Source organism: Pongo pygmaeus, chromosome 4, assembly GCF_028885625.2.
Source record: "Pongo pygmaeus isolate AG05252 chromosome 4, NHGRI_mPonPyg2-v2.0_pri, whole genome shotgun sequence".
Lineage (NCBI taxonomy): Eukaryota > Metazoa > Chordata > Mammalia > Primates > Hominidae > Pongo > Pongo pygmaeus.
This window is the reverse complement of record NC_072377.2, coordinates 84,836,107-84,859,427: the sequence shown is the minus strand read 5'-3', so window position 1 is coordinate 84,859,427 and position 23,321 is coordinate 84,836,107. Positions and strand designations below refer to the sequence as shown.

At 40.3% G+C, this 23,321-nt stretch overlaps 1 protein-coding gene across 4 annotated transcripts in view; it reads right to left on the bottom strand.

Moving 5' to 3' along the window:
- Positions 1-23,321, bottom strand: part of RASGRF2 (Ras protein specific guanine nucleotide releasing factor 2) — a 280,941-nt gene that overhangs the window by 85,759 nt on the left and 171,861 nt on the right. For all 4 annotated transcript variants that reach the window (XM_054489810.2, XM_054489812.2, XM_054489811.2 and 1 more), the window contains exons 16-17: positions 20,591-20,716; positions 17,207-17,296 (exon numbers count right to left, since the gene is read on the bottom strand). In XM_054489810.2, coding sequence (XP_054345785.1) covers positions 17,207-17,296; positions 20,591-20,716 — 216 coding nt within the window. The remainder of the gene's footprint in view (positions 1-17,206; positions 17,297-20,590; positions 20,717-23,321) is intronic.

The following is a 23,321-nucleotide window of genomic DNA, read 5'->3' as shown; positions in this document are numbered from 1 at the left end:
ATAACCTGTACTAATCACATCTGATGCATAAATAAGGAACACACACAGGACCTATAGTCTAAGGGAATATTTTCCTGGCAGATTGAAAGCCCCTTCCTCCCTTACCATAGACCTTAGAAGTTTTAAGGTTTGGTTTACTTGTGCTGACTTCCACCACCAAGCATATAAAAGCAGTATGTTTCCATAGATTACTTTGACTACCACATTTAATCTTTGACATAATAGTTTGAAAAATTTTTTAACTAAAAGCTTGTCACATCCTTTTAATGTATGAGGCTGATGAAATTTTACATAATCACAACATTATCATTGGTTATTTCTCCCAAAAAAGTTCATTGAGAAATTCCACTTTTCATTGTATATTTTTGAGGCTGTCTACTATTTCTAACTTTCCTGCATAATAATTTTCAGCTTTGCGTAATACTGACATGACCACCACTGTTTATTTGCCCTATTGCCTTTATTATAAAGATTCAAATAACCAAAAAGTCCAGGAAACATAATTTTTTTAGTCTTTTCTTTCTTTTTTTTCTGAGACATTTTTGCTCTGTTGCCCAGGCTGGAATACAGTGGCACTATCTCAGCTCACTGCAACCTCTGCCTCCCAGGTTCAAGCAATTCTCCTGCCTCAGCCTCCTGAGTAGCTAGGATTACAGGTGTGCACCACCACGTCCAGCTAATTTTTGTATTTTTAGTAGAGATGGGATTTCACCATGTTGGCCAGGCTGGTCTCAAACTCCTGACCTCATGATCCACCTGCCTCGGCCTCCCAAAGTGCTGGGATTATAGGCGTGCACCACCATGCCTGCCCTTTTTAGTATTATATGATGATAATTTTTGTTTTTATGGTTACTCTGAATCATCATTAGATAGTGAGAGTCTTTCTGACTCATCAGAGATTATTTTCAGCATTCCTGCATTGTTAAAAGTATTTGACTATACGTTATTATTTAAAAATTTGTATTTTTTTCAGGCCAGGTGTGTTGGCTCACACCTGTAATCCCAGCACGTTGGGAGGCCAAGGTGGGTGGATCACCTGAGGTCAGGAGCTCAAGACCAGCCTGGCCAACATGGTGTAACCCCATCTCTACTAAAAATACAAAAATTAGCCGGGCGTGGTGGCATGCGCCTGTAATCCCAGCTACTTGGGAGGCTGAGTCAGGAGAATCGCCTGACTCAGGAGGCAGAGGCTGCAGTGAGTGGAGATTGCACCACTGCACTCTAGCCTGTGCGACAGAGTGAGACTCCAACTCAAAAAAATAAAAATAAAAAATAAAAAATTTGTATTTTCTTCAAAGAATCAGAAGTCCTATGTTTAGATAGTTTTTGTCTTTCTAATTGGTCTCTCCCAGCCTAAGATTTTTTCGTCTTTAAAATAAAGGGATACTACGAATATATTTTTCACCACAGAAAACTTCTACAGAACCAAGATATAATCCTAGAAATGCATTAGAGGCCACATCCTGAGAGCAATTTACTACAGGACCCAGTTGGATGCATTAAGAGACTGCTGGACTCCTGACAAGACTGCAAGAGGCAGGGCCAGTTTCTTGGTGTACAGCTTGTGTCACACACAGCCCATGCTTAGAAGGTCTCATGCTTGGTTAGATGCCCTGCATCTTAACTGAAATTCTTAACAATTCTTAATAAGAATTCTTGAAATTCTTAATAATTTTTTCAACAGAGACACTTGCATTTTCATTTTACACTGGGCGCTGCAAAGCACATAGCCTGTCCTAGCAAGAGGATGTATTCCATGAAATAGGAGCAGAATTCCAAAAGGTGAGAACCTAGCAAGGTAAAAAGACAGCATGATACAGAAAAAGAGGAGATGAATAAGAAATAAGGCAAGGGTGGGCTACACCAAAATGAAAAGGTGGTGAGGGCCCTATATAAGAAACATTGCATGCAGCCAACATTTTGACCTTAAGACTTCTGAATGTCGTTGCTAAAACAGGTTACATAGGCAGCCTGCTTCCCATCATCCCGACTAGCCAGAAGATAGAGAACTGCATTCAGAAAGTGAGCATAGTTCTTTTTAGGGCTGGCAGATAGCAGAGCAGTGATGTTTAGCCTTCTGTCTGTTTTCACACCATTCACACGTGCAGCACATTGCCATCAATAACATCTCTCTTCTGGACTGCTTGCCTCTGGGAGGCCACTCAGAATCCCCAGGGGGACAGGTATATTTTGAGGAAGTCCCCGGCTGTTCTTATTCTACCCCATCTACACCCCATTGGAAATCAATGCAGTAAAACACTTACATGATATTAAGCTTCTGATTTTGAAACAGAAAATTGATTTGTAATTCCTGACCAAAATTTACATTTTAGCTTGTAATCTAGACCCTGGAAAAAGCCCAGATTCTGTGCCTTTCTTATAAGTTTATGCATGCTGTTAAGCTATTTAAACAGTGCTGAGTGTTCTCACAAATCCTGAGAGACTGTAGACAGCAGAGTATATATGTGACATCAACTTAATTCACAGTAATCAATATCTCACTGCGAATTTAATCCAATTCTCAATACAGAAATACATGCTTCCTCTAACCAGATCATGTCATTGTACTAAGGCCCTGATTTCTGCAATGCTGTGAATGAAATCACAGATCCTTCAATGCTAACTGCTGGTCAACTAAGAACCCATCCACAGACTACTAATTTCCCCCAGGCTCATCTCTCTGGAGTCCCCAAACTGCTGTGTCTATCACTTAGGGGAATGCTAGGTGGATACAGAGGTGGGAAAAAGACGGAAAGAAATGGACATGCTGCAGAGAAAGGCAGAAGCAAGAGTTAATAACAAAATTAAGCAATTCAAGCTTCCCAAGCTCTTGCTGTTTTTGAAGTTAATATGGATTAGAGGCTATATCAGGGCAAAGAAAGCAGCAGTTTAGTAGTGGATAGATCTGAGTCTCATTCTCAATAACTATGAGAACCTGGGCAAGACCCTTCACCACTCAGGATGCCACACTTGCTTCAGAATCTATAACGTGAGATGAAGAAAGACGGTCCCCACTGTGCCCCTTCCATAGTGAGGGGATGACATAGTGAGGGAGGCTCAGACCTTTGAGATAAGATTACCCTCTGAAAGCGAATGTGGTCAAGCAGAGTGCACGACAAGAGATCAACTTTCTGTAAAATTGCCCAGTAAAAGGAATAGAAGATACATGGGAGTGGCACCGAAGAGATTCAGGAGTTTACTGCTAATATTTAGGAGTGTCTCTGGAAATCTTAGCTGTATCAACCTACAACTCCAGCTGTAAGTGATTACAGTAAATCTGAGGTCACACACTGGTGGCTCACAGCCAAATGTGGCCCATGAAAGTATTGTGTTTGGCCTGGATAGTATTTTTAAAGAGTGTGAATTCACTTCCAACATTTCAAAACAGAAAATTTCACATAAATATCAAGATTTCTGGCTGGAAAAAAAGAAAAAACAGAGAAAACACATCTGACAGCCCTAGTCCTGCAGCCCCTCATGGCAACAATCTGCAGGGGCTGGGCAGTGGCTGTGTCCTTCAAACATGGCAGCACCTCTCCATCCCTACTTAGGTTACTTGCCTGGCTCTGACATGGATGAAACAGTAATGTAATCAAGCAGCAATTAAGCCATGTGAGGCACAATCAACTACATTGTAACTTTGCTGAGAAGAGACAGTAATAGAAGAGAGCAGCCTGCAGGGAGCCTGGGAAGGGAAAGTGCAAAGAAAGGGAACTTGGCAGTGCAGCATCATCAGGGAAGAAGGTGGACAGGCCAGCTGGAACAGGATTTGGGTCTGCTTGGAAAGCACAGCAAAGATATCTCTGTAATCTAGCTTGCTGCGTGGCATGTTTCCAGGAAGAGAATGCAAAGCCCACCTGCCATGAGCATTCTAGCTGCTTCTCAGGCTCAAGAGTGTACTCACACCAGTGAAAGCTGCAGCTTTGCAGTTCCACAATTCTAATTCCAAGCAAAATGTGAATGAGTGTGCGTGTGTGCATGTGTGTGTGTGTGTGTGTGTGTGTGTTTAAAAATAGGACTTGGGACCACTTTTAAAATACTGGTCTTTAGTGAAATAATGTTTAAATATTTTTAATATATTTTGGAAAAAAACAATAGAAAATATGTCCCAAACTAGGATACCCTCCAGTAGGAAAAAACAAAAAGGTGTTCTAAATCTGTTGAAGAATGGTGTGAAAGAACAAGTAAATGAAAAGAAGTATCCTTGGATACTTTTATTTAGGAATTACCCAGTGATTCTGAACAAGGCCTATTAAGGTACAGCTAATCTAGTTTCAAAGTCAGGTTCCAGCCAGGCACAGCAGCTAACACTTGTAATCCCAGCACTTTGGGAGGCCGAGGCAGGAGGATCACTTAAGGACAGGGATTGGAGACCATCCTGGGCAACGTGGAGAGACCTCATCTCTACAAAAAACTAAAAAAAATTAGCCAGATGTAGTGGTGCATAACTATAGTACCAGCTACTCAGGAGGCTTAGGAGGAAGGATCACCTGAGCCCAGAAATTCAAGGCCGCAGTGAGCCATGATTGTGTCACTGTACTCCACGACAGCCCTAGGTGACAGAGCAAGACTCTATCTCTCAAAAAATAAAAAGTCTGAATTTCAATGGGATGTGTACAGAAAGAGCTTTGTGGGATTATTTTGATAGGCACCTTTTGTGAGCTGATTGTATGTTTATATCATTATATTTACTACTGTAAAATATGAGCACCAACTATATCATCACCAGTGTATAGTTCCTCTGCTTGACAAGGACTTGAAAGAAGCGCTTGCAATTCAAAACATAGGCTTATAAAAATTAATTTTTGTCTAGTCGGTGCAATAAAGCAAGAAAGAACAGCCTGGCCAATATAGTGAAACCCTGTCTTTACTAAAAATACAAAAAGTTAGCGAGGTGTGGTGGCAGCTGCCTGTAATCCCAGCTATCTGGAAGACTGAGGTGGGCAAATCGCTTGAATCCGGGAGGTGGAGGTGACACAGCGAGACTCTGTCTCAAAAAAAAAAAAAAAAAAAAGAAAGAAAGAAAATTAAGGGCATATAGATTGGGAAGGAAGAAATAAAACTATCTTTATTCACAGAAGAAATGATTCTATATGTAGAGAATCCTAACGAATCTTTGAAAACAAACCTAGTAGAACTAATAAATGAATTTAGCAAAGTTGTAGAAAACAAGACAACCTAGAAAAATCAATTATATTTCTAAATATTAGCAACAAACTGTCAAAAATAAAAGGAAACAATTCTATTCACAATAACACCAAAAAGAGTCAAATACTTAGGAAGAAGTGCAACAAAACAAATGTAAGATTTGTATGCTAAAAAATATAAAATATCACTGAGAGAAGTGAGAGAAGATCTCAGTAAATGAAGGGACATTCCCAGTTAATGGATTGAAAGGCTGAGTATTGTTAAGATGTGCATTTCTCCCCAATTTGACCTACAAAATTAATAGATCACAATAAAGATCCCACCAAGTTGAGAATCTGAGTTTCAGCTCTGACACATAAAGAACTTAGAAGTTACCACATCCATCCATAACACAAGAAGAATGAAATAGCCTGAAAATCAACAACTTTTCTTGGACACACCAGAAAACTGAGGTTTCAAGGGAAATGGTCATCACAAACTCTGGAAAAAAAAAAAAAAACAAGCACATCCAGAGAGACACAGATCTGCCTACCTGGATCAGAAGTCGGTGGAGCCATGACCTGGTAGCAGCACTTGAATGGTTGTATTGATGAACTGCTGGAGGTTGAGTGTGGACCAGCATGACAGTGAGACGCTCTTGAGAACCACATTCTTAGGAGGGCGGCCACACATTTGGGGACTTTACCTCCAGGAATCACACCAAGTCCTCCCAGTAAACACCAGAGAAAGATCTCTTCATGGCTCTTGCAGGGAGAGGGGAAGAGTAACACTGGAAATATGCCCAGGGCCTTCTCCACAATGAAAGCCAGCTCTTCAGGGAAAAAGGCTTTGCCTAAGCCTTATCCCACTTGGAAAAAGACATTTTTCCCATTCCAGTCCCCTCTTGCCTTCTTCTTAGCTACGGGGAAAATGATATAGTCTACAGGGGTCAGGGATTCAAGGAAATAAATTGGGAATGCAGCAGCCAGGGAAGTAGGGGGCAGTGGGAAAAGAAGCTAGATCACTGGAAAAACGTTTGTAAGGGTCACAGCTTCAAGATGCCAGTCCATTAAAACACTAAGATTTTATTGGAAGATATAGAAGACTCCTCCTCCCCACCAGCACCCCACCCTAACAGAGACCCAGTAAGATAACAGCAGATTACAGCAGAAAGAGCTCGAAAACAGATTCTCTCTGAGAAGGAGTACTTAGGGAAGCCCCAAGTTGTGAGGGGAAACAAAAAGGGCATTGAAGGAATTTGAAGCCCTTGGTTCCTACAGCTACGGCAAACATCAAGCACAGCCCAAATTCTAGCCAGATAACATAAATCTTCACACTTAAAGGCCTATCTTTCTCAGTCTCTATTACCTGATATAACGTGTCTGGGTCTCAACAAAAAACTACAAGGCATGCCATAAGGCAAGAAGAAACACAGTCTAAAGAGACTTTAGTAATTTGTTCAGGCTGCCATAATAAAATACCACAGAATTGGTGGCTTAAATAAATGTATTTTCTCATAGCTGTGGCGACTAGAAGTCCAGATCTCAGAGTCAGCGTGTTTGGTTTCTTCTGAGCCTCTCTCTTTGGCTTGTAGGTGGCCGTCTTCTTCCTGTGTCTTCACATGGCCACGCCTTAGTCTATGTGTACGTCCTAATAGCCTCCTTATAGGGTTCACCCATATGATCCGATTTAACCTTAATGACCTCTTTAAAGACCCTATCTTCAACTACAGTCATATTCTAGGGTAATGGTAGGACCTCCACATATGCATTTAGTGGGGACACAGTGCAGCCCATAACAGATATAAAGCAAGCATCAGAATCAGACTTAGATATGACAAAGACCTTGGAATTATTAGACAGTGAATTTAAAATAACTATGATTTCAGATGCTGTTCAACTTATGACTGAGTTACATCCCAATAAACCCATCTTAAATGAAAAGAAGTGTAAGTCAACAATGCATTTAATATATCTAACCTACCAAACATGATAGCTTAGCCTAGTCCACCTTAAATGTGCTCAGAACAGTAGCCTACAGTTGGGCAAAATCATCTAACACAAAGCCCATTTTACAATAAAGTGTGGAATATCTCATATAATTTATTGAATATTATACTGAAGGTGAAAAACAGAATGGTTGTATGCATACTTAAAGCACAGGTTCTACTGAAAGTGCTTCACTTTCACACCATCATAAGGTCAAAAAGTTGTAAGTTGAGCCATCATAAGTAGGGAAATATCTATAATATGTTAAGGGTTCTAATGGAAAAAGTAGACAATATGCAAGTTCAGATGGGTAATGTAAACAGGTAAATAGAAACTAAGAATCAAAAGGAAATGCGAGACATAAAAAACACAGACACAGAAATGAAGAATGTCTTTATCTGATTCATTGGTAGACTCAACATAGCTGAGGGAAGAATAGTGACCTTGAAGAGAGGCCAATCAAAATTTCCAAACTGAAGCACAAAGAGAAAAAGGAAAGGGGGAAAAACCCAAACAGAAGAGCACATACAAGAACTGTGGGACAATTTCAAATGGTATAACAAACAAGTAATTGGAGTACTGAAGAACTGAGTCAAAGAAATATTTGCATTAATAACGGCAAGAGCTTTCCAAAATTAATAACAGACATGAAACCCAGATCCAGGAAGCTCAGAGAACACCAAGCAGAATAAATACCAAGACAACCACATCTAGGCGTATCATGTTCAAACTGCAGCAAACTAAAGATAAAGAGAAGTTCTTGAAATAAACACCTACCAACAGAGGAACAAGGACAAGAATGACAACATCACATCAGAAACCAGGCAAGCAAGAAGAGAGTTGAGTGAAATATTCAAAGGGTTAAAAGAAAAAACCCACCACGCTAGAGTTCTATGTTCAGTGAAGTTATGCTTCAAAAGTGAAGGAGAAATAAAGACTTTCTCAGGCAAATAAAAACTGGAAGAATTCGTTGCTGGCAGACCTGCCCTGCCAGAAATGTTAAAAGAAGTTCTTTAGGCAGAGAAAAATGATATAGGTCAGAAACTTGGATCTATATAAACAAAAGAAGAGCACTGAAGAAGGAAAAAATGAAGATAAAGGAAAATCTTTTGTTTTTCTTATTTTTAAATGATCTAAAAGATAACTCTGCTTAAAGTAATAATAGTCGGGAGGCTGAGGCAGGCAGAATTGCCTGAACCCAGGAGGCGGAGGTTGCAGTGAGCCGAGATTGCACCACTGCACTCCAGCCTGGGCGACAGAGTGAGACTCCATCTCAAAATATTAATAATAATAACAATATATTGGATGATTATAGGATATGGATAAGTAAAATAAATCACAGTAATATTACAAGGGAAGAATTGGGACTACTCTGTTATATGGAGCAAATGGAACTCAATTATACTGCTGATGGAAATGCAAAATGGTATAGCCACTTTCAAAAACAGTTTGACAGTTTATTAAGCAGTTAAACATAATCTTATCACACAACCTAGCAAATCTACTCCTAGGTATGTACTCACATAAATGCAAACAAACATACACACAAAAGTTTGTATGTGAACATTGATAGCAGCATCATTCACAGCAGCCAAAAAACAGAAATAACCTCAATGTCCATTAGTTCATGAATGGATAAATAAAATGTGGTATATCCATACAATAGAATACTATTCCACAGTAAAAAGGATCAAGTGACTGATGCATTCTACAAAAATGGTTGAACCTCAAAAACATTACGCTAGTAAAAGAAACCAGTCACAAAAGGGCACATATTGTATGAATAATTCCATTTATATTAAATATTGAGAACAAATAAGTTTATAGAGACAGAAAAGAGATTAGCAGTTGCAAAGGGCTAGAGGAAGAGACAAATAGGGAGTGACTGCTAACAGCTAAAGGGCTTGGGGAAATGTTCTAAAATGTATTGTGACTGTTGCCCAACTCTGGGAATATATTAAAATCCATGGAATTGCAGACTTTTTTATTTATTTATTTTTTTAGACAGGGTTTTTGCTCTGTCGCCCAGGCTGGAATGGAGCATGATCATGACTCACTGCAGCCTCCACCTCCCAGGCCCAAAAGATCCTCCCACCTTAGCCTCCCAAGTAGCTGAGACTACAGGCGTGTGCCACCATATGCAGCTTTTTTTTTTTTTTTTTTGTAGAAATGGGGTTTTACTATGTTGCCCAGGTTGGTCTTGAACTCCTGGGCTCAAGCAATCCTCCCACCTCGGCCTCCCAAATTGTTGAGATTACAGGGATGAGCCATCACACCCAGCTTGAACTGTAGGCTTTAAACAGGTGAATTGTATGGTACATGAATTATAGCTCAATAAAGCCATTATAAAAATGTAACTAGAGAATAATTACTACAACAGTTCTTATTACTTTGAGATAAAAAGATTTTCTAACATGATGCAGAACTCTAGGCAACCTTCCATATTTTAAATGATGAAGAAAAGTGAGAATTTAAATGTACAACTTGGAACAACATCAATTATGCATACTGTGCAAAAATTACCAAAAGATAAAGGTTGAGTTGTACTTAGTGTTTAGGAAGAGATTCAAATTTAGGTTTTTCATCTACTGTATAGTCTACTACAAGTAATATGGAGTCAGATTTTTAAACAGGGAAGGCAGCTCAGACATTATACTAGTTCACTGCTTCTCAAACTTTAGTATGTATCAGAATCAACTAAAGAGCCTGTAAAAGACAGATGCTGTGCCCCACCCTCAGAAATGCTGATTCAGTAGGAATGATGTGTGGCCCGAGAATTTATTTTTCCAGTAAGTTCCCAGGTTATGCTGATGCTACAGGCCCAGAGATCACACCTGGAGAGCCAGTGCACCAGCTGAGCTCTCGGGCTTCCATCATGAAACAACAGGCCCAGAGAGAAACTGTCCAAGGTGACACACACAGGACTCAATCTAGCACTCCTCACATCCAGCCCACCTACCATATCTACACCTAAAACACTGAATATGTAAATTAATACTAGACTGTAGAATGAAATCCAGACATACTTCCTAAATTGCCTGAGGGTGTGGGTTAAGATTACACAACTGTTTTAACCACATTCTTCTACTGAATTAATCAAATAATCATGAAATCCATCTACATCCAAATCTAATATGAAATGTGGAAAATCCAAATTTTTACCCTTAACTGACATTACCTCAGTAAAATATTCACACACACACACACACACACACACACACACAAGCATTTCCTACTTGGCTTCACATTAGTATCACCTGGGGAACTTAAAAAATTCCTGAATCCCACAATGTACCCCCAGATCAATCAACTCAGAATCTTTAGGTATAGGACCAGATATCAGTATTTTAAAAAACCTATCCAAGCCCAACTCACATTAACCTCAGATCTACTATTTACTACACATGCCATGACTGGTTTTACAGAAGATAAAACAGATTATGAATTATCTACTTTACAAGTACCAGGTAACTACCAGTAAAAGATTCACTATTTATCTAAGCAATTGTAACAGTGTCATTAATTTTCCTATAAGTGCATTCAACCATTCCTCTACTTTGTTAATTTACTTTGACTTGCTTAGAACAGTAAAACATATAATCTGCTCACAGATAATCAGGAGTTGCTTATAGTACCTCCACTGCCATGATTTCTACTCTCATAAATATAACCCACCTCACACTTTCATACTGCATTTTATATCATTTCATAAACTCTATAATTAATCCTACAACTTCAGGTGTATAGTAAGTGCAATGATGTGCTCTGATATATTTATTCATTGAATTTGCATTTCTATTCATATCATAACTATATCCAAGCTGCACCTGCAGATTCCCTGTATCAGCAGCCATTTGAAATGCACACATTTATATTTCTACTTTATGCAGAGCTCTTCAATTTGAGCAGGTGCCTGCAAATACATTTCAATCAGTGTGGTGGCACACAAGAACACCATCAACCATCCTTTGTTTCAGTCCTATCCTGTATAGAGTTAAAGCCCTATGAAAGGGAGGATTGTTTGACACTGGGAAAGGAAATCAGGGTGGCAATACGTACATCATGCTGCTCTACTAATCCAACTAGTCACCAGAAGAGTGCGCATATTAACACCTGGTCAACTGTTCATATTTAATTGATGCCATCTTCTGTTTTTTTTCATTATACCATCTGACTCTGGGCTAACTTAGAAGAAAGATGGCTAATGACTCATTGACAATCACTGATGCCCCCACCCTCACTCTCCAGCATACAAAATTTCCCGTAGCTGTTGCGATTCCAAGAATTTTCTGGATTGGACTCAAAAGCAGATTTATCAGGAAGTCAAGAAAGCTTAAGCTTTAGGCCTTCTCAATTTGTATGGGCCTCTTCCAAAGCCCCGGGAGGTGCCCTAAAGGTTTATAATTTTATAGTATTTTCCTTGAGGTGTGTTTCCCCAAATTGTATAAACATCAGGCCTACAAATTCAGGATCCATCTGTAACTGGGCCTAATTTGTAGATCAATGATGGTACCAAAAGCCTGGTTCTGTGGGTATGAGTGCAACACAAAACCCATTCTTGTTAATATCACAGTATGAAGCTTTAACAGTTTAGTTAGTGCTTGCATTCTGATTGGCAGCAAACATTTACGGTGACCCTAGGCCTCAGGTCTAGGCATATCTCAAGGACTTTCCAATCATGAGTGAGGAAAAGTCTTATATCAAATGAATACCAAGACAATGAGGCTTATTTACAAGTCTACCAGGTGCTCAGCTCAGGGTTGTAGGTATCCAAAAAAGTGATACTAAACACAAAAGACACTCAAAACCTGCTTGCCGACTTGAAGAGACTGATATCACTTGCCCAGATCAGTCGGAGAAATAAGACAAAACTCTTTTGCCCTAGAAATAACAACAACAACAACAACAACAACAACAAACAATTTAAAAACACCACAGCACTATAAAAATATATGGACAGTACAGTTTTTTCTTTTCTGCACTGAATATTCCCTATTGCAAGTATGAAGATTCAGTCATTGATTCATTAATTCAGTAAGCATTTATGGATCATTTACTACATGTACAATACTATTCTAGATATTGGGGATACTGCAGTATATAAAATAGATAAAAATCTCTGCCCTCATGGATCTTACCTTTATTGGAGAAATGGATAATAAAGCAAGATAAATTAGTAAAACAAATAGTGTGTCAAATAGTGATAAGTGTTGAGGAAAAAAACAAAGCAAGGATAGAAAATGTTGGTAGGAAGTTGAAATTAACAGGAAACATGAGACAATAATGCTTCTGCTAAAAGCTGCATTCCTGCGATGTGTTTCTTTGTCAGAGAAACACTATAAACAGAGAGAGAAGTTATAGTGAAAGCACAACACTACAATCCTGGGTATCACCTATGGGTCTACATAAAAATCCATTAAAAATTCCCTGAAAGGTTACCACATTCACAGAAAGCATAAAATCCGAATCTCGAGTTTTGAGGAGCAGGATATGGGTTCGCTGGATAGCGGTGACTCAGATAAACAAAGGGAGCATGACATGGAAGGAAGAGACTTATCCAATTTTGGGATCTTTTTTTTTTTTTTCTTTAAAAGAAAGGAAGAAAAAGAGATCGAGGCCAGGCGCAGTGGCTCACGCCTGTAATCGTAGCACTTTGGAAGGCCAAGACAGACAGATCACCCAAAACCAGGAGTTCAAAACTAATCCGGCCAACATGGTGAAACCCCGTCTCTACTAAAAATACAAAAATTAGCTGGGCGTGGTGGCACACACCTCTAGTCCCAGCTACTTGGGAGGCTGAGACAGGAGAATCGCTTGAACCTGGGAGGCGGAGGTTTCAGTGAGCCAAGATCACGCCACTGCACTCCAGCCTGGGTGACAAAGCGAGACTTTGTCCCCCCGACCCCCCCAAAAAGATTGAAAACCAGGCTTTTCCAGTCCATGTGGAAATTAGGCAGGCTGAGACCCCAGCAGCAGGGCAGGCAATCCCAAACAGATCACAGGGCACCATCCACAAATAAAATCAGTTTTCCTTGCCCCCGGGGTCTGGCAGGAACGTCTTGTCTTGACCTCCTTGCAAAAAAATATTGCTATCCTCCCTTGTATTGCATTTGAAATTCCTTTTAATGCAGTAAGGAAGTTTTCTAAGCAATACTTAAAGAGAAATGGTTTAATATACAAATGCCTGGAGTTAATGTTTGAGAGCATAATAATTAATTGACAGTTATAACCCAGAGGTGCCAGATTCCTATATATTTTGATGGAGATGGGGTCAGGGGAAGGGCTGGGAGAGTATTAAAGCAAGAGGGAATCTGCAGAGGCATCTGAAACATGGAAACCCACTCTGCAGACCTCTGGCTTGGCTGGGCTATACCTCGTTTCCTGTTAGGAGCCAGGACACAGCAGAGCTGCATCCCCAAGTCTATCTGTATCACAGCTGAATAAGCAGACAGGAAGCCTGCAGACACTGATGAAAGCATGGGGTGTTTATTTGTCTATGCAATCTTTCTTCTGCTTGCCTTTGCAACTCACCAGGTTCTGGATGCATCCAGGCTAGCAATTCCTGATTCCCAGAGGAGATACAAAGTCTGTTTGGGAGTTGATTCTTATCCAGCACTCTCTTCCTTTGAACACCGGTCCAGGTCTAGCCCTCCCCGGGCAACGCCATGCTCTCCCTGGCTAGCCAATAAATCCAGATTATCTTCTTAGCCCTTCCCTGTTTCTGCTCTGAGTACACCTGCTCTCTGCCCAGTTCTCCCAGGCAGGTGAAATCTGCTAAGGGACCAGTTCCTCTGAGTGGCTGAGCCCCAGGAATGTACTGGTCTGCACTCCAAAAGAGACCCCCTTTCTTACCGCCACTAGCCATTGAAACTGACCCCTGTGCAACTTGCTGCCTTCACAGCAGAGCCATGGGCACTGTTGAATCAAATCCCTTATTGCCTCTACTTCTAAAATCAAATCATATGGCTTCAGACTGCATGATAGGCAACATCAACAGCACTGTCATAAAAGAGCAGTCTGCTCACACAGGGTTCAGGCTCCCCAACACCTAGCAACACTGACTGAGTCTTTTAGCAAGTCCGTGCTGCCCTCCTCAGCAAGCACCACCAGGAGCCAGCTCGCTAAAGAAGGGTTTTCTTGCTAAGACTATTTCAGCTGCAGGGGAGAAGTAGGAAAAAAAGGCAACAGAAAAGCAGCAGGCTTTCAAAAAGGGAGAAAGAGCTGGCTGTTTTGGTTACTTTTTCCTTTTGGCCCAATATGCCTGGGAAAGCTAGTCAGAAAGCCATTCTCTAAAGCACAGTCGAACGATTCAATCTTCATTGCAATCTCAGGTGAAAAAAGGACCTCCCCTTATCCTCCAGCAAACGGGGAATGGGCTCATCTCAAATAAATCCCAAATTTATTTTCCCTCACAAACCATATTTAAATTAGGAAATCTGTGAGATGTTCTTGTCCTTCACTTTTTCCAAAGGCAGACTAGCGCGTGAGAACGGAAGATAGGAGAAGGTCTTAGCAAATCACAATCGACAATAACTCTACTGAAAGCCTAGCAAAGCCTCCCTTATTTCCCCCCAAATGTTCACTGTTACAGAATGTAATCAATCACAGAAGCCAACCGTATCGACAAGATTGATATTTTGACCATTATAGGCTGCTTTGTGTTACTCTGATGGGACTTTTGGGGAAAGGTTTTAAGAATATTTGGGGCAAAGCACATCCCAATTTGCCTGACCACATCTCTAGTGAAGCATGTATGGCAAAATGCTGAAGAAACAGAATGTGGTCAATCTGCAAAATGTTTATTTAGAGAAATATATATAATAATAAATAATATATAAATTACTGTGGTAGTTAACGTCCATTAGAGAACATCTCTTTTTGGTCCTCAATTTGGAAAAAAAAAATCACACAGATAATACCTACTTGTTACTATGGTGAATATTGGTTCAGAAGCTTTGGAAAGGATTCCTTTGTTACCACAAAGGTGAAAAATGGCTAATTAGCAAAATATCCCATCTCTCATGTTTCTACAAATCATGATGATTGGAGCCCATAGGTTTAGTTTAGGTGAAGACACAGCAACAAGGCTATTTAAACCACTTACAGATTTATTATTTATTTATCTACTTACTTACTTTTGAGACAGTCTCACCCTGTCATCCAGGCTGGATGATCTCGGCTCACTGCAGACTCTCCCTCCCAGGTTCAAGTGATTCTCCTGCCTCAGCCTCCCAAGTAGCTGAGATTACAGGTGTGTGCCACCACGCCCAGCTGATTTTTGTATTTTTAGTAGAGATGGGGATTCATCATGTTGGCCAGGCTGGTCTTGAACTCCTGACCTTGGGTGATCTGCCCACCTTGGCCTCCCAAAGTGCTAGGATTACAGGCGTAAGCCACCACACCCAGCCCTAAACCACTTACAGGTTTATTTTAACATTATATCCTCCTTGCAGGTGAGAGAAGAGGAAAGAGATAATGAATATAATTTTTATCTATTAAAATACTGTGCTTTTATTTTAAGTACTTTTTCTTTACCCTGAAAATTAACTGACAGCAACTCAGAAAGAATCGTGGAGCTACTGGAAATGAATTATGAGTCAGCTAAAGCAATAGCTGCCCCCCACCGGCTCCCCGCACTCCACAAGCCCTCCCTCCCACCTTGCATATGCTTTTAGCATTGTACTCAATTAAAATGGAAACGTGTTCTCAGTAATTGAGTTATAAAGGGTGAAGAACTCTGTCAAACAACACAGGAGGAATAACAGCCTTCTCTGATAAAGAATTTCTCAGAGCTGTAACCCACAGACCACCTGAGTGAGACTCACCTGAAGGAGCTTATGCTTATTTATTTATTTGATTATTTTGTATTGTATATGCTTACAGGGTACAATGTGATGTTTTGATGTACGTATATATTGAAGAATGATTAAGTCAAGCTAACTAACATCTGTTACCTCACTTACCATTTTTTTGTGGGGAGAGCATCTAAAATCTACTCTCTTAACAATTTTCAAGTATGTGGTACATTTTTAACTAGTCACCATGCTGTACAATTGATCTCCAGAACTTACTCTTCCTGTGCAACTGAACCTTTTATCCTTTGACCAAACAGCTCCCCACTTCCCTTCCTCCCCACCAGCTCCTGGTAACCACCAGTCTACTTTCTACTTCTGTAAGTTTGACTTTTTAGATTCCATACATAAGTGAGATCATGCAGTATCTGCCTTTCTGTGCCTAGTTTATTTCAGGTAACATAATGTCCTTCAGGTTCATCCATATTGTTGCAAATGGTGGGATTTTTTTCTTTTCTTTCTTTCTTTTTTTTTTTTTTGAGATGGAGTCTTGCTCTGTCACACAGGCTGGAGTGCAGTGGCGCAATCTTGGCTTAGTGCAACCTCTGCCTCCCAGGTTCAAACGATTCTTCTGCCTCAGCCTCCTGAGTAGCTGGAATTACAGACGCATGAGACCATGCCCAGCTAATTTTTGTATTCTTAGTAGAGACAGGGTTTTACCCTGTTGTCCAGGCTGGTCTTGAATGCCTGACCTCAGGTGATCTGCCTGCCTCGGCCTCCCAAAGTGCTAGGATTACAGGCGTGAGCCACCGTGCCTGGCCAAATAAGGAGATTTCTGAAGAGGCTTATTTAAAAGACAGTCTCTTCCCAGAAACATTGACTCAGAAAGAGCTAGGAATGTGCATTCTCTTATTATTATTTTATTTTGTGTTGTTTTGTTGAGATAGGGTTTCACTTTATCACCCTGGCTGGAGTGCAGTGGCATGATCACAGCTCACTGTAGCCTCAACCTCCTGGCCTCAAGCGATTTTTCTGCCTCAGCGTCTTGAGTAACTGGGACTACAGGCATGCAACACCATGCCCAGCTAATTTTAAAAATTTTTTATAGAGATGGGGTCTCTATGTTGCTCCGGCTAGTCTCAAACTACTGGTCTCAAGCAATCCTTCGGCTTCGGCTTCCCAAAGTGGGGGGATTCCAGTGTGAGAGCTGCCGAGTGTCTCATCAAGACACTGGCAGACACAGGCCACTGACTTAATATAAATGGTCACATATCTGTACATAGCTGCTCCCCTACTCACCTGGTGGACTCCCATGTCCTGCTGCAGCTGTGGCTATTGCAAAAGCAGAAGCCGGTGAAACAGAGCAGTGGGCATTGTCTGCCGTCTGTCCTGGTTATTTGAAAAGAAAGGAAATGGAATAGTGAGGCAAATGGATAATATTCTATAACAAAAATCACATTTTTATTCCTGCACCAGATGAAGAACTGGGCCAAATGCCCTGTATTATCTCTGTTAATGGGCAAATAACAAGATTGCACATCAGGAATTCCACACTGGGTATATAACCAAGAGAAACGAAAGCATACATCTACACACAAACGTGTACATGAATATTCATAGCACCATTGCTCATAGTAGCCAAAAAGTAGAAACAATCAAATGTCCACCAATTGATGAACAGAAAAATACAAGGGAATATTACTCAGCCACAAAAAGGAATGAAGTTCCAATGCATGCTAGAACATGGATAAACTTGGAAAACATGCCAAGTTAAAGAAGAAGCCAATCACAAAAGGTCACATATTATATGATTCCCTTTATGTTAAATGTCCAGCAGAGGCAAATCCATAGAGGGAGAAAGCAGATTAGTGGTTGCCTAGGGCTGCTGGGGTTGGAGGGGGAATGGAGAGTGATCGCTAATGAGTATAGAACGGCTGATACTTACAGGGTTTCTTTTTGGGTGATGAAAATGTTCTAGAATTAAATAGTGGTTATGGCTGCCTGACCTTGTGAATATATTAAATAAAAAAAAGACTGAACTATATACTTTAAAAAGGTGAATTTTATGGTATGTAAACTGTATCTTAATATAAAAATATTCTTAAAAAAGATACCACATCATGTTACTGATAGAATTTCCTTCTGACAGAATTTCCTTCTCAGAACACCCTTAACAGTACAGATGGTTTAAGTGTGGCCCTTTTAAAATCGAAAGGATGTATTGAGCAACCTTGCAGTCCCTTTCACTCCTCGGACTGTACACACAGCGTTTGGCAGTGCTGGTGCCAAGCTTGCCACTTCTCCTTGCTCAGGCTTTTAGTGAAAACAGTCCGCTGTGATTCTGACCTGAAGGGCTTTTATTAGTTTGGCCCTAATGTTTCACAATCATGCCTAAAATAAATACATACATAACAGGGGAAGCAAAGAGCTTCTTAATGTGCCCAAGCACAAACGCATAAAACAGCTCTACCTTCTCTTTCCATAACAGACTTATTGCATTTTGGAACAAGGTGGCAAGTAGACAGATGCACAGGCAAAATTTCAGCTAGATAGAAATATGTGATGCTGTCCTCATTCGGGTCCTCCATATTATCACAGTTTTCAGCCTCCTTCCCATATTTCTATGTCTCTATGATTTAGTCATATCAGGGAAGAAACAAAGGATTTGGCTTAGTTAATCCACAAACAAGATGAGGATTTCCAAATAATCCTTATGTGAATTAAAAAATTTATATGTGAATATAAACATATGAAAAGAGAATATAAAGTAGAGTTCTAATAATTGTAACGCCTTGAACAGCATTTAACTCTCGCCTTGGTAGAGCCTTACTTCCATAGGTTTTTGTCCCAAACTCTTCCAGGTTACAATGAAGTCAAAGGGGTCTGTCCTATATGGCAATGGTCAAGGAAGTTGCCAAGACCTGGACTGACCAAAGCTCTAAGAAGAATAGAGAGATCTGGCTAATTCCATAGTAGTACTATGACAAGCCAGGAAAGTCTAATTTGTCACCTTCATTTACCAGAAACACCCAAATGGCAGGATAACCCATAACTGACTTGGAGCCTTAAAGCCCCAAGGGCTAATATCCACGAAGGCAGATATCTAACAACAGCCGGACTCAGACCCTCCTAGTTGCTCTCAGAGCTCGCAATGACAACAGCTTCTACCAAGCTGCTAAGGCCACTGATAACCATTTGGAGCCATATACTTTACCTTTTGCTAAAATGCCCTATTTGAGCATGCCTACGAGAGTCAAAAATGCCTTTATAGGCTGGGCGCAGTGGCTTATTCCTGTAATCTCAACACTTTGAGATGCTAAGGAGGGTGAATCACCTGAGGTCAGGAGTTTGAGACCAGCCTTGCCAACAAAGTGAAAACCCATCTCTACTAAAAATATAAAAACTGCTGGGCGTGGTGGCCCGTGGCTGTAATCCTGGCTACTCGGGAGGCTGAGGCAGCAGAATCACTTGAACCTGGGAGGTGGAGGTTGCACTGGGCCAAGACTGTACCACTGTACTCCAGCCTGGGCGACAGAGCAAGACTCTGTCTCCAAAAAAAAAAAAAAAAGCCTTTTCATTTGGGTTACTTGGGGTGAATCTGGTTTCATAATTGTGTAATTTTCTGTTCTGACTTGAAATAATTGGCTTAAGAAGAGAAAAGCAAACATTTCAAAATAACTGTTATTTGGATATATTTATTTGAGCAGTGGGGAAAATGGGAGATAATTAAAATATTTCTACCTTTTGTTCTGATTATTTTTTTTTCCAATTAGAGGACATTTATTGTGTTCCCAAACAAATTATGGAGTAATGCTTTACAATTTTCTTAACTATATATCAAAATACATATGCCAGTTTCTGCCACTATAATGATGACTGGGTCCCATGTACCTGGACCTTATTTTAGATGAAATAATATTATTAACAAGGTCTCCCCAGATTGTGATGCCCAGATGAGTCCACTTATACAGGCTACATTGGGACTCATGGTAATATATCAGAGACTGGGAACATTTTGGTAAACCCAGCACTGAGATTCTTCAGCTAGCTAACATCTAAAGAAGAGCCTTTTGATTCACATTACTCCTCACAAAATGCAATGCAATGATGGAACTAAACAAATGTTGGTTAGACTAATGACATCTTCTCTAATCATTTATTTTTCCACCACTTGGTCCTACAGTAACATTACAGTCATCCCTTGTTACCTGTAGGGTATTGGTTTTAGGATCTCCCTCAGGTACCAAAATCCACAGATGCTTAAGTCCCTGATATAAAATCGTGTAGTATTTGAATATAATCTATGCATATTTTCCTGTATATTTTAAATCACCTGTAAATTATTCATAATAATTAACACAATGGAAATGCTATGTAAATAGCTGTTGTACTATAATGTTTAGGGAATAATGACAAGAAAAAAAAGTATGTACATGGTCAGTACAGAAGCTTTATTCTTCTGCCAAATATTTTTGATGGGTGATTGGTTGAATCCACAGATATGAAACCCATGGATGTGGAACCCACAGATACAAAGGGCCGACTGTATTTGCTTCCAATTAATTTTCAATAAGTGAGACTAAAAAAATTATTTTGGCAGTGAAACAATTAGGCAAAGGAAAGGTTCAGAAGCTAGAAATCATTTTTCATGTTTCTATTTCTGAGTCCCTCTTGAGCTCTTACCTCCAGGCTGGCGATAGCGGAGGTGCCGGGGAGTTGAGGGGGATCTGCAAGGTGAAAGTTCTGTAGTGTCCGCTGCAGGGGAGCTTTCCACTCCTGCTCGGTCCACTGGTGCAGACTCTAGGACTGCTGCTTGAAAACATCATGAATTTTAACAACCAGGCCATGAATTCAAGAGCTTCTTGTCAGTATCATGCATGGAAACGAAAGTTCATTACAGATAATAAGCATTTCATTAAAGGGCTTTAATATGAAATCAAGTCAAGTACTAATGACACTAAATCTAAAAAAGGATCTTCTCTAACCCTGTCTTGACGACCCTGTTGGGCCTGGCTGACCCTAGCTGACCCTGGCCAGCCCCTTCTGTCAAATGCAGCAGTAGATGTTAAAGTAAACGGGGGTATGTTGTGGATCCCCTGCCCTTCCAAATGTTTTTGCTTTCTCAGAGTGGGGAAAGATGACTTTGTCAGGTCAAAAATCAGATTGGGATTACAAATCGCACCTTCACCAGTTCTTTGCCTGTGTTGCCCCCTAAACCAACCAAAGTTTGAATCTCTATAATGTGGCCCTCACCAGGGATCTCTGGGGTCTCCCGGGGATCTAAAGCTATGTTGTCCAAAATGACAGCACTACCCAAAGTGGCTATGTAAATTTATATTAACTAAAGTTAAATTATTATTTTGGCTTCCCACTTGCACTACATTGAGTGCTCAGTAGCCACATGTGGCTAGTGGCTATGGTATTGAACAGCCCAGAAATACAGTATTTCTATCCTCCCAGAAAATTCTACTGGGTATCTCTGAGCTAGAGCTACAGATCAGCAGGAAGCAAGTGAAAATCTTTTAAATGAACCATTGGGAGGGTTTAAGGTCATTTGAGCTTCTTTGCTGCAGCTAACATCCCAAGAATAACACACACATCATTTTAGGGTCACCCTTAGGCCATTACTAATGATGTTTCTATGCCCCTCCCACTGACTTATTAAGCAGGTAAGACTACAACTTTGTGTATGTTCTTTCAGAGAAAAATATCACAAAAATGTAATACATTTCCAATGATTCTTCCATTCTTCTTGGGCTGTTCATTAATTCCCATTGATAAAAGCTTAGTGTCACCTCCACTAATTGTACATTAATCCTGTCAGCAGAACTACTTTGCTTTGCCATTCCATTCAAGATTTCACTCAACAAACTTTCAAAAATCTCTAATGACTTCATATAAGGCCATTTTTATACTTGCATGTGACTTATCCGCTTAGAAATATGGCCACAATTTTGCTTTTTTGAAACACAAAGGGGCCAGGAAAAGGAAATGGTTAGAATCTTTCTCTGAATGACATAATTACAGTAAAGCTGGCAACGATGCAAGATGCAGACAAAAAAAATCAGTGCTTAGCTGTCGGTTTTATTATTTTCTAAATAACTCCCCCAAAATTCAGTAATGGAAGGCATCTGCTCTGTAAGAACGAGCAGAATATCAAATACATGTCCTTGGTCTGATTCAACCATTCAGTCATCTCAGGAAAATGAGAAAATCATTAGACAGCAATTACATTGAACCCAGGAAATTTCCCAATGAGAAAAGCTGGACAGACCCTGACTGTTCTGAAAGAACAGGAAAGCAAAGAAGAATCCTGTAAGCTAACAGGCACCTACAGAGAGAAGAAACCATGCCAGCATTGGGGGCTGAGGGGAGAATTCCTTCTGGCATATTCACTTTCGATCAGGCTCCTTGCAAACAGCTTTGCCTGCAGGACGAGTGGGCAGATGTGGCTCAAAACAAATGCTAAAATCGGGAGCACTTTCAGCCCACAGGCAGGCAATTTTCAAACTAAGAACACAGAAACAGACACTAGTGCTGTGGGCTGTGCAGCAACACAGGTGGCTAAGTTGCACAGCCATGGTCTAAGTGAACACTGAGGGAGTAATGGGTCTGAATACAGTGAGCGACCCTTTGGCTCGCCTTTCTTGCCTGCTGTTGCTTTGGTTTTTGTTGAGAACCCATCACTGGGTGGAATCTGGATATCTGAGTCTGGCTGATATTTGTGTTTTGTAGAAGCACCTGGAGTTGAAGAAGATAGAAACTGCCTGGTAATAAGAAGAGAGGGTACTAGTGAATGTTGGATGAGCCTGGAACAGATGTAAGGAATGAGTTGGAGGGAAATTAAATTGAATTATTTTTTCCCTAAGTTCATTGCCTCACTCATTTTAAAGGATATTTCCTATTTCGCTTCTTTCTCCTCATACTGTTTGACGTTCTCCTGCCAGAAAATATTGCAAGCCTGGCATTATCATTGCAACGACAATAAAAATGGACAAAGGTCACTAGCACTTTTCAAAAAACATGCCCTGAAATGAATAGCTGGATGGCAGTGAGGGAGACGTATGGCATCAATAGGGACCTAACTGGCAAAACCGATATTATACAATGAGGAGGTGTGGGGTTGTATTCTTAAGTGAAAAGCAGAAAATGTGTAAGTTCTTGGCACAGGATTCATATTCAAGTTTGCCAACTGTTTTAAGTGTTAACATTATGTGATACACGCAAACATCTTTCAAATTAAAGATAGATCAATGTCTCCTTTTTCTTTGTCAACTCAAATTTTTAAGACTAGACAGCAGGGTTCACACAGCAGCACTTTTGGCTCTTACAGACATCACATACACACACACACACACACACACACACACACACAGAACTTTCAGACTCATGCTGAAGTAGTGTTCATCCATGA